Below are 12,471 nucleotides of genomic sequence, written 5' to 3'. Positions count from 1 at the left end.
CCTGAGGTTTCCTACCACCAAGGTGCCATCCATCCTCAACCTTGTTCCTCAAATCCCATCATACTCAGATCCCCACCACCACCACCACTGTCCTACCCCCACAGCTACTTATGAAGGTAATGCCAAAGCAGTTGCCTGCTGTTTCTGTGTGTTTTGGAAACTTTTTTGATGATTTTTATGTGCTATTTTTATTTTTCGTGAGCATTAAGATATGTAGATCATCAAATAGGGAAGCACTGGGTAGAGTTAAATATGTGTAAATGCAAAACACCGAATAGTGAAACCCCAGGTGACAGTTACATATATTGGGCCTTGGACAGGGTCTAGAATGTATCTTCCTTTGTGCTATGTTAAAAGTTATTTGGGGTAAACAATTTGTATTTACATGCTATTTTCTAGGAATGCATCCTTCATTTGAGGTGAGGATACCTTTACTTAATCTTGGCCCAGGTCTCCCTCTTATGGGACTCTTGTAGCACACAGGAAGCCAATCACATCCACTAACTGGGACCAGGGGTCAAGAAGTGTGGTAGTGATGTTCGTTTGTCATGGTAAGTTAAGTGCAGAGTAGTGTAGAAGTAGGTGTTCAGTTTCTTCTGCAAACTTAATTTGATGTTTAAGCTTCTGCACATTTAGATGATTTGCCACAGATGTTATTAGTCATTTTAGATGTAAAATCTTGGAGAGGTATGGATTTCTTAGGATAGGATTGAAGTGGACAACTTCAAGTAGTTGTTGTAGTAGGAACATAAACGTTATGTTTTGATTTTGAGGTATTTGATGTTATTTAAGGAAAAAGTATATTGTTTTTGTATTAGATTAGTCTAAACTTCTTTGTGCATTAATACTGTGTGTATATTACTGAGAAGATGACTTTGTAGGACCTGGAGAAGGTGCGGAGAGATGGTGCATCACCCAAGGAGTTAGAAAAAGCTGAAGCCAAATTGCGGAAAGCTCATGATGAGTATCGTACTCTTGTAGAAAAGTACAATAGCATCCGTGAAGAATTTGAGAAGAGAATGACCACATCTTGTATGGTAAGTCATCTGTGACATAAGTAATGTTATTGAAAGTAATTTATTAGCTACTGTTAGATTAATTGTTATGTTATATAGAATATATTTGATGACTTTGTTGATGTAATTCCTGTAGATGCTTTCATGTACAGTTTACAGGAACATTGTTACATATTATTTATACATAAACTGCACTGAAATATGTGTGTGCACCTCCCTAATATTCTTGTTAATTCAGATTGATTGAATAGGTCCTCATGATATCTGAATGTATTCATTACACTTTTGTTTTGAGTATGATTAAATACAAATAGTGTAGTTACCAACCAAAGGCCTATTTTACTGATCATACAATGCATCATCTGTATGCAATTAAGTAACTTTTTTACATGGACTGGATGGCATTCCCCCTCATTTTTTGAAGGATTGTTCCTATTTTGCTTATTTTGTCTTTATCAAAAAATCCAGACCTCCCCTTCTTTGAAGTATACCTTGGTCTAGCCTGTCCTTAAGGGAAGACTTCTTAACCCTTCAAACTACCATCCCATTGCTCTCACTTTATTAATTCCAAAGTCTTTGGAACTCTTTTGAACCCTTTAACTTCTTTAGATGGATATTTGTTCAAGCTGGACAACTCTTCTGGATGGATATTTATGCATTGAGTTTTGTGCCTCCATTTCAAGGCTACCCACCAAACTGAGTGACTGGCCAGGTTGCAGAGCATGATAATTTCTCCCCAGAGTCAGTCATTCTTCAGCCATTCCAATAACAGTACTTTCTTATGAGTTTTCTAAGGAAGAAATTAAGCTAAATTTAGAAAATCATGTAGATGATGATCCTGAGTTACTTGATAGTGATAATCTGTCCTTAGAGTGTGTGATTTTATGGACAATGACTCTTTTGAGTATCAAAAGTTGAATAGATTGAGACAGGAGAAATTGTTTATACATGTGTATGGGGGTGGGTAGGGCCATTTCTTTCGTCTGTTTCCTTGTGCTACCTTGCAAACGCGGGAGACAGCGACAAAGCAAAAAGAAAAAAAAAAAATATTAAAGTAATGAAGCATGTGCTGTTGGAAAGTTTAACATGATTGATAATTGCATAATTACACATGTGTATATTATGCCATAAGGGATTCACTGTACTTGCAGTAGTATTACAACCTGAACATCATTTGAAAAGCCCACTACACATGTAAGTTTAATTTGTTTATGGATGGGGTTGTTAGGGAGGTGAATGCAAGAGTTTTGGAAAGAGGGGCAAGTATGAAGTCTGTTGGGGATGAGAGAGCTTGGGAAGTGAGTCAGTTGTTGTTCGCTGATGATACAGCGCTGGTGGCTGATTCATGTGAGAAACTGCAGAAGCTGGTGACTGAGTTTGGTAAAGTGTGTGAAAGAAGAAAGTTAAGAGTAAATGTGAATAAGAGCAAGGTTATTAGGTACAGTAGGGTTGAGGGTCAATTCAATTGGGAGGTGAGTTTGAATGGAGAAAAACTGGAGGAAGTAAAGTGTTTTAGATATCTGGGAGTGGATCTGGCAGCGGATGGAACCATGGAAGCGGAAGTGGATCATAGGGTGGGGGAGGGGGCGAAAATTCTGGGAGCCTTGAAGAATGTGTGGAAGTCGAGAACATTATCTCGGAAAGCAAAAATGGGTATGTTTGAAGGAATAGTGGTTCCAACAATGTTGTATGGTTGCTAGGCGTGGACTATGGATAGAGTTGTGCGCAGGAGGATGGATGTGCTGGAAATGAGATGTTTGAGGACAATGTGTGGTGTGAGGTGGTTTGATCGAGTAAGTAACGTAAGGGTAAGAGAGATGTGTGGAAATAAAAAGAGCGTGGTTGAGAGAGCAGAAGAGGGTGTTTTCAAATGGTTTGGTCACATGGAGAGAATGAGTGAGGAAAGATTGACCAAGAGGATATATGTGTCGGAGGTGGAGGGAACGAGGAGAAGAGGGAGACCAAATATATGTTGTAAATGGAAATGGTGAAGAGCTTGTAGATTTATGTGCTGAAAAAGGACTGGTGATTGGGAATACCTGGTTTAAAAAGCGAGATATACACAAGTATACGTATGTAAGTAGGAGAGATGGCCAGAGAGCATTATTGGATTACGTGTTAATTGACAGGCGCGCGAAAGAGAGACTTTTGGATGTTAATGTGCTGAGAGGTGCAACTGGAGGGATGTCTGATCATTATCTTGTGGAGGCTAAGGTGAAGATTTGTATGAGTTTTCAGAAAAGAAGAGTGAATGTTGGGGTGAAGAGGGTGGTGAGAGTAAGTGAGCTTGGGAAGGAGACTTGTGTGAGGAAGTACCAGGAGAGACTGAGTACAGAATGGAAAAAGGTGAGAACAATGGAAGTAAGGGGAGTGGGGGAGGAATGGGATGTATTTAGGGAATCAGTGATGGATTGCGCAAAAGATGCTTGTGGCATGAAAAGAGTGGGAGGTGGGTTGATTAGAAAGGGTAGTGAGTGGTGGGATGAAGAAGTAAGAGTATTAGTGAAAGAGAAGAGAGAGGCATTTGGACGATTTTTGCAGGGAAAAAATGCAATTGAGTGGGAGTTGTATAAAAGAAAGAGACAGGAGGTCAAGAGAAAGGTGCAAGAGGTGAAAAAGAGGGCAAATGAGAGTTGGGGTGAGAGAGTATCATTAAATTTTAGGGAGAATAAAAAGATGTTGAAGTGAACCACAGTAGTAAGAGAGAAGGAACCCTTCCGCCGCTTAGGACTAGAAGGAGGAGTCTATCCTGCCTGGGGAAAGCTCCGGCTCCGTCTCACCGAGTAAGTAGAGAAACGATCAAAATACTTCCCACGTATTCCCTGCGTGTTGTAGAAGGCGACTAAAAGGGGAGGGAGCGGGGGGGGCTGGAAATCCTCCCCTCTCGTTTTTTTTTTTTTTTAATTTTCCAAAAGAAGGAACAGAGAATTGGGCCAGGTGAGGGTATTCCCTCAAAGGCCCAGTCCTCTGTTCTTGACGCTACCTCGCTGGTGCGGGAAGTGGCGAGTAGTTTGAAAGAAAAAAAAAGAAAGAAAAAAAAGATGTTCTGGAAGGAGGTAAATAAAGTGCGTAAGACAAGGGAGCAAATGGGAACTTCAGTGAAGGGCGCAAATGGGGAGGTGATAACAAGTAGTGGTGATGTGAGAAGGAGATGGAGTGAGTGTTTCGAAGGTTTGTTGAATGTGTTTGATGATAGAGTGGCAGATATAGGGTGTTTTGGTCGAGGTGGTGTGCAAAGTGAGAGGGTTAGGGAAACTGATTTGGTAAACAGAGAAGAGGTAGTAAAAGCTTTGCGGAAGATGAAAGCCGGCAAGGCAGCAGGTTTGGATGGTATTGCAGTGGAATTTATTAAAAAAGGGGGTGACTGTATTATTGACTGGTTGGTAAGGTTATTTAATGTATGTATGACTCATGGTGAGGTGCCTGAGGATTGGCGGAATGCGTGCATAGTGCCATTGTACAAAGGCAAAGGGGATAAGAGTGAGTGCTCAAATTACAGAGGTGTAAGTTTGTTGAGTATTCCTGGTAAATTATATGGGAGGGTATTGATTGAGAGGGTGAAGGCATGTTCAGAGCATCAGATTGGGGAAGAGCAGTGTGGTTTCAGAAGTGGTAGAGGATGTGTGGATCAGGTGTTTGCTTCGAAGAATGTATGTGAGAAATACTTAGAAAAGCAAATGGATTTGTATGTAGCATTTATGGATCTGGAGAAGGCATATGATAGAATTGATAGAGATGCTCTGTGGAAGGTATTAAGAATATATGGTGTGGGAGGCAAGTTGTTAGAAGCAGTGAAAAGTTTTTATCGAGGATGTAAGGCATGTGTACGTGTAGGAAGAGAGGAAAGTGATTGGTTCTCAGTGAATGTAGGTTTGCAGCAGGGGTGTGTGATGTCTCCATGGTTGTTTAATTTGTTTATGGATGGGGTTGTTAGTGAGGTGAATGCAAGAGTTTTGAAAAGAGGGGCAAGTATGAAGTCTGTTGGGGATGAGAGAGCTTGGGAAGTGAGTCAGTTGTTGTTCGCTGATGATACAGCGCTGGTGGCTGATTCATGTGAGAAACTGCAGAAGCTGGTGACTGAGTTTGGTAAAGTGTGTGAAAGAAGAAAGTTAAGAGTAAATGTGAAGAAGAGCAAGGTTATTAGGTACAGTAGGGTTGAGGATCAAGTCAATTGGGAGGTAAGTTTGAATGGAGAAAAACTGGAGGAAGTAAAGTGTTTTAGATATCTGGGAGTGGATCTGGCAGCGGATGTAACCATGGAAATGGAAGTGGATCATAGGGTGGGGGAGGGGGCGAAAATCCTGGGAGCCTTGAAGAATGTGTGGAAGTCGAGAACATTATCTCGGAAAGCAAAAATGGGTATGTTTGAAGGAATAGTGGTTCCAACAATGTTGTATGGTTGCGAGGCGTGGGCTATGGATAGAGTTGTGCGCAGGAGGATGGATGTGCTGGAAATAAGATGTTTGAGGACAATGTGTGGTGTGAGGTGGTTTGATCGAGTAAGTAATGCAAGGGTGAGAGAGATGTGTGGAAATAAAAAGAGCATGGTTGAGAGAGAAGAAGAGGGAGTTTTGAAATGGTTTGGGCACATGGAGAGAATGAGTGAGGAAAGATTGACCAAGAGGATATATGTGTCGGAGGTGGAGGGAACGAGGAGAAGTGGGAGACCAAATTGGAGGTGGAAAGATGGAGTGAAAAAGATTTTGTGTGATTGGGGCCTGAACATGCAGGAGGGTGAAAGGAGGGCAAGGAATAAAGTGAATTGGATCGATGTGGTATACCGGGGTTGACGTGCTGTCAGTGGATTAAAACAGGGCATGTGAAGCGTCTGGGGTAAACCATGGAAAGCTGTGTAGGTATGTATATTTGCGTGTGTGGACGTATGTATATACATGTGTATGGGGGTGGATTGGGCCATTTCTTTCGTCTGTTTCCTTGCGCTACCTCGCAAACGCGGGAGACAGCGACAAAGCAAAAAATATATATATATATATATATATATATATATATATATATATATATATATATATATATATATATATATATTCCCTGGGGATAGGGGAGAAAGAATACTTCCCACGTATTCCCTGCGTGTCGTAGAAGGCGACTAAAAGGGGAGGGAGCGGGGGGCTGGAAATCCTCCCCTCTCGTTTTTTTTTAATTTTCCAAAAGAAGGAACAGAGAATTGGGCCAGGTGAGGGTATTCCCTCAAAGGCCCAGTCCTCTGTTCTTAATGCTACCTCGCTAATGCGGGAAATGGCAAATAGTTTGAAAGAAAAAAGATATATATATATATATATATATATATATATATATATATATATATATATATATATATATCCCTGGGGATAGGGGAGAAAGAATACTTCCTTTGTATTCCCTGCGCGTTGTAGAAGGTGACTAAAAGGGGAGGGAGCGGGGGGCTGGAAATCCTCCCCTCTCGCTTTTTTTTTTTTTTTTTTAATTTTCCAAAAGGGAACAGAGAAGGGGGCCAGGTGAGGATATTCCCTCAAAGGCCCAGTCCATGTTCTTTTTGAATGGGAAGGAAGAAAAGATTATTAGAATATTTTAGAAATTTATTGAAAAATGTTGCTGTCATCTCTGTATTGATAGGAAATATTAAGAAAAGTTGAAGAAAAACAAAAAATCTGGTAAATTAGCCGTATTTGTTGCTTTTTAGACATTTAAATTTGATGTGCATACCAAAGTGTTGATATAGTGCTGAGTATTAAAACAGGTGGTTTTAAGAAACATCTTCTTGCAGCTTAATTAGTTTCATCTTACAGAGATTTCAAACTGTGGAGGAGACCCATTTGGCACAGATGCTACAGTTTGTGCAAACATACATAAGTGTGTTGCAGAGTAACCATGAAGCAATGGGACAGATTCACCGTGATCTCCTCAGTCAGTATTCTCAGTACTCTGTCGAGAAACTTCTTGACCAGTTTGCACTCTCCAAACACACTGGCCTGGAGAAGCCAAGTAGGTTTACATTTTTGTATATATCTTTGTATATGACATGACTGTTTTCCTGTGGGGCGGGGTAGTGCCAGGAATGGATGAAGGCAAGCAAGTATGAATATGTGCCTATGTATGCATGTAATGTCTGCGTATGTGTATGTATATATTGAGACGTATGTGTATGTTGTCTTTTCTTAGCGATACCTCGCGCATCCGCTGAGGGAGGAGGTGTGCCATTTCACGTGTGGGAAGGTGACAATGGGAATGGATGAAGGCAGCAAGTATGGATATATATATATATATATACAAATGTATATACATACACGTCCACACACACACACATACATACCTAGGCATTTCAACGTATATATATATATATATATATATATATATATATATATATATATATATATATATATATATACATACAAAGACATATACATATATACACATGTACATAATTCATACTTGCTGCCTTTATGTATATATATATACATATATATATTATCCCTGGGGATAGGGGAGAAAGAATACTTCCCACGTATTCCCTGCGTGTCGTAGAAGGTGACTAAAAGGGGAGGGAGTGGGGGGCTGGAAATCCTCCCCTCTCGTTTTTTTTTTTTTTTCCCAAAAGAAGGAACAGAGAAGGGGGCCAGGTGAGGATATTCCCTCAGAGGCCCAGTTCTCTGTTCTTAACGCTACCTTGCTAACGCGGGAAATGGCGAATAGTTTGCAAGTATGCAGTCTGTTGGGGATGAGAGAGCTTGGGAAGTGAGTCAGTTGTTGTTCGCTGATGATACAGCGCTGGTGGCTGATTCATGTGAGAAACTGCAGAAGCTGGTGACTGGGTTTGGTAAAGTGTGTGAAAGAAGAAAGTTCAGAGTAAATGTGAATAAGAGCAAGGTTATTAGGTACATTAGGGTTGAGGGTTAAGTCAACTGGGAGGTAAGTTGGGATGGAGAAAAACTGGAGGAAGTAAAGTGTTTTAGATATGTAGGAGTGGATCTGGCAGCGGATGGAACCATGGAAGCGGAAGTGAATCATATGGTGGGGGAGGGGGCGAAATTTCTGGGAGCCTTGAAGAATGTGTGGAAGTCGAGAACATTATCTCGGAAAGCAAAAATGGGTATGTTTGAAGGAATAGTGATTCCAACAATGTTGTATGGTTGTGAGGCGTGGGCTATGGATAGAGTAGTGCGCAGGAGGGTGGATGTGCTGGAAATGAGATGTTTGAGGACAATATGTGGTGTGAGGTGGTGTGATTGAGTAAGTAATGTAAGGGTAAGAGAGATGTGTGGAAATAAAAAGAGCTTGGTTGAGAGAGCAGAAGAGGGTGTTTTGAAATGGTTTGGGCACATGGAGAGAATGAGTGAGGAAAGATTGACCAAGAGGATATATGTGTCGGAGGTGGAGGGAATGAGGAGAAGTGGGAGACCAAATTGGAGGTGGAAAGATGGAGTGAAAAAGATTTTGAGTGATCGGGGCATGAACATGCAGGAGGGTGAAAGGCGGGCAAGGAATAGAATGAATTGGATCGATGTGGTATACCGGGGTCGACATGCTGTCACTGGATTGAATCAGGGCATGTGAAGCATCTGGGGTAAACCATGGAAAGTTGTGTGGGGCCTGGATGTGGAAAGGGAGCTGTGGTTTCGGGCATTATTGCATGACAGCTAGAGACTGAGTGTAAACGAATGGGGCCTTTGTTGTCTTTTCCTAGCGCTACCTCGCACACATGAGAGGGAGGGGGGTGTTATTTCCATGTGTGGCGAGGTGGCAATGGGAATGAATAAGGGCAGACAGTGTGAATTGCGTGCAAGTGTATATATGTATATGTCTGTGTGTGTATATATATGTGTACATTGAGATGTATAGGTATGTATATTTGCATGTGGGATGTGTATGTATATACATGTGTATGGGGGTGGGTTGGGCCATTTCTTTCGTCTGTTTTCTTGCGCAAACGCGGGAGACAGCAAAAAAGCAAAATTAATAAATGAATATAATATATATATGTATATATATATATATATATATATATATATATATATATATATATGTATATATGTATATATATATATATATATATATATATATATATATATATATATATATATATATATGTATATATGTATATATATATATATATATATATATATATATATATATATATATATATATATATATATATATATATTATCCCTGGGGATAGGGGATTAAGAATACTTCCCACGTATTCCCTGCGTGTCGTAGAAGGCGACTAAAAGGGGAGGGAGCGGGGGGCTGGAAATCCTCCCCTCTCGTTTTTTTTTTTTTTTTTAATTTTCCAAAAGAAGGAACAGAGGGGGCCAGGTGAGGATATTCCAAAAAAGGCCCAGTCCTCTGTTCTTAACGCTACCTCGCCAACGCGAGAAATGGCAAATAGTTTAAAAGAAAAAGAAAAATATATATATATATATATATATATATATTTATCCCTGGGGATAGGGGTTTAAGAATACTTCCCACGTATTCCCTGCTTGTCGTAGAAGGCGACTAAAAGGGGAGGGAGCAGGGGGCTGGAATTCCTCCCCTCTCGTTTTTTTTTTTTTTTTAAATTTTCCAAAAGAAGGAACAGAGGGGGGCCAGGTGAGGATATTCCAAAAAAGGCCCAGTCCTCTGTTCTTAGCGCTACCTCGCTAATGCAGGAAATGGCGAATAGTTTAAGAAAAAAAAGAAAATATATATATATATATATATATATATATATATATATATATATATATATATATATATATATATATGAAAATGTAAGAAACAATTTAGAAAACAAACTTTTAGCTTGAAATGAATGAAAAAAAATGAATGTCACCTAATGGTTCAACCTCTGGCTATGGAAAAGGAAATGTACAATTTATTCACACAAACGCCAATAGCAGTTCTCATCAATTTCACCACTGTATCAATAAGCCTCAATGTCCAAGCTACATTTTTTTCTCCAACTTCACTATTTTCTTGTCAAAAACACAATGCATGAAAACTATCACTCCATTAACACAACTATAAACATTTACTTCCCCTTTAAAAGTTCTGGGGAAGTCTGTCTCGATACACTGCGGCGAGGCGACGCGATGCTGACACATATATATATATATATATATATATATTTATATATATATATATATATATATATTTTTTTTTTTTTTTTTTTTTTTTTTTTTAATACTTTGTCGCTGTCTCCCGCGTTTGCGAGGTAGCGCAAGGAAACAGACGAAAGAAATGGCCCAACCCACCCCCATACACATGTATATACATATGTCCACACACGCAAATATACATACCTACACAGCTTTCCATGGTTTACCCCAGACGCTTCACATGCCCTGATTCAATCCACTGACAGCACGTCAACCCCGGTATACCACATCGATCCAGTTCACTCTATTCCTTGCCCTCCTTTCACCCTCCTGCATGTTCAGGCCCCGATCACACAAAATCTTTTTCACTCCATCTTTCCACCTCCAATTTGGTCTCCCACTTCTCCTCGTTCCCTCCACCTCCGACACATGTATCCTCTTGGTCAATCTTTCCTCACTCATTCTCTCCATGTGCCCAAACCATTTCAAAACACCCTCTTCTGCTCTCTCAACCACGCTCTTTTTATTTCCACACATCTCTCTTACCCTTACGTTACTTACTCGATCAAACCACCTCACACCACACATTGTCCTCAAACATCTCATTTCCAGCACATCCATCCTCCTGCGCACAACTCTATCCATAGCCCACGCCTCGCAACCATACAACATTGTTGGAACCACTATTCCTTCAAACATACCCATTTTTGCTTTCTGAGATAATGTTCTCGACTTCCACACATTCTTCAAGGCTCCCAGGATTTTCGCCCCCTCCCCCACCCTATGATCCACTTCCGCTTCCATGGTTACATCCGCTGCCAGATCCACTCCCAGATATCTAAAACACTTTACTTCCTCCAGTTTTTCTCCATTCAAACTTACCTCCCAATTGACTTGACCCTCAACCCTACTGTACCTAATAACCTTGCTCTTATTCACATTTACTCTTAACTTTCTTCTTTCACACACTTTACCAAACTCAGTCACCAGCTTCTGCAGTTTCTCACATGAATCAGCCACCAGCGCTGTATCATCAGCGAACAACAACTGACTCTTTTCCCAAGCTCTCTCATCCCCAACAGACTTCATACTTGCCCCTCTTTCCAAAACTCTTGCATTTACCTCCCTAACAACCCCATCCATAAACAAATTAAACAACCATGGAGACATCACACACCCCTGCCGCAAACCTATATACATATATATATATCCCTGGGGTTAGGGGAGAAAGAGTACTTCCCATGTATTCCCTGCATGTCGTAGAAGGCGACTAAAAGGGGAGGGAGCGGGTGGCTGGAAATCCTCCCCTCTCATTTTTTTCAATTTTCTAAAAGAAGGAACAGAGAGGGGGGCCAGGTAAGGATATTCCCTCAAAGGCCCAGTCCTCTGTTCTTAACGCTACCTTGCTAACGTGGGAAATGGCGAATAGTTTGAAAGAAAAGAATTTATATATATTTATTTATTCATTTTGCTTTGTCGCTGTCTCCTGCGTTTGCGAGGTAGCGCAAGGAAACAGACGAAAGAAATGGCCCAACCCACCCCCATACACATGTATATACATACACATCCACATGCAAATATACATACTTATACATCTCAATGTACACGTATATATACACACACAGACACATACATATATACCCATGCACACAATTCACACTGTCTGCCTTTATTCATTCCCATCGCCACCCCGCCACACATGGAATACCATCCCCCTCCCCCCTCATGTGTGCGAGGTAGCGCTAGGAAAAGACAACAAAGGCCCCATTTGTTCACACTCAGTCTCTAGCTGTCATGCAATAATGCCCGAAACCACAGCTCCCTTTCCACATCCAGGCCCCACACAACTTTCCATGGTTTACCCCAGACGCTTCACATGCCCTGATTCAATCCACTGACAGCACGTCAATCCCGATATACCACATTGATCCAATTCACTCTATTCCTTGCCCGCCTTTCACCCTCCTGCATGTTCAGGCCCCGATCACTCAAAATCTTTTTCACTCCATCTTTCCACCTCCAATTTGGTCTCCCACTTCTCCTCGTTCCCTCCACCTCCGACACATATATATCCTCTTGGTCAATCTTTCCTCACTCATTCTCTCCATGTGCCCAAACCATTTCAAAACACCCTCTTCTGCTCTCTCAACCACGCTCTTTTTATTTCCACACATCTCTCTTACCCTTACATTAATTACTCGATCAAACCACCTTACACCACACATTGTCCTCAAACATATCATTTCCAGCACATCCACCCTCCTGCGCACAACTCTATCCATAGCCCACGCCTCACAACCATACAACATTGTTGGAACCACTATTCCTTCAAACATATCCATTTTTGCTTTCCGAGATAATGTTCTCGACTTCCACAC

The 12,471-nt window shown here is 40.9% G+C and overlaps 1 protein-coding gene across 8 annotated transcripts in view; it reads left to right on the top strand.

Annotated features, from left to right (window-relative positions):
- The window catches only part of LOC139748206 (F-BAR domain only protein 2), a 138,001-nt gene that overhangs the window by 22,615 nt on the left and 102,915 nt on the right, over positions 1-12,471 (top strand). For all 8 annotated transcript variants that reach the window (XM_071661076.1, XM_071661094.1, XM_071661057.1 and 5 more), the window contains exons 5-6: positions 882-1,037; positions 6,803-6,998. In XM_071661076.1, coding sequence (XP_071517177.1) covers positions 882-1,037; positions 6,803-6,998 — 352 coding nt within the window. The remainder of the gene's footprint in view (positions 1-881; positions 1,038-6,802; positions 6,999-12,471) is intronic.

The sequence above is a fragment of the Panulirus ornatus genome, chromosome 5, assembly GCF_036320965.1.
Source record: "Panulirus ornatus isolate Po-2019 chromosome 5, ASM3632096v1, whole genome shotgun sequence".
Classification (NCBI taxonomy): Eukaryota; Metazoa; Arthropoda; class Malacostraca; order Decapoda; family Palinuridae; genus Panulirus; species Panulirus ornatus.
The sequence above is the reverse complement of the archived record's forward strand: the minus strand, read 5'-3'. Positions and strand labels throughout refer to the sequence as shown.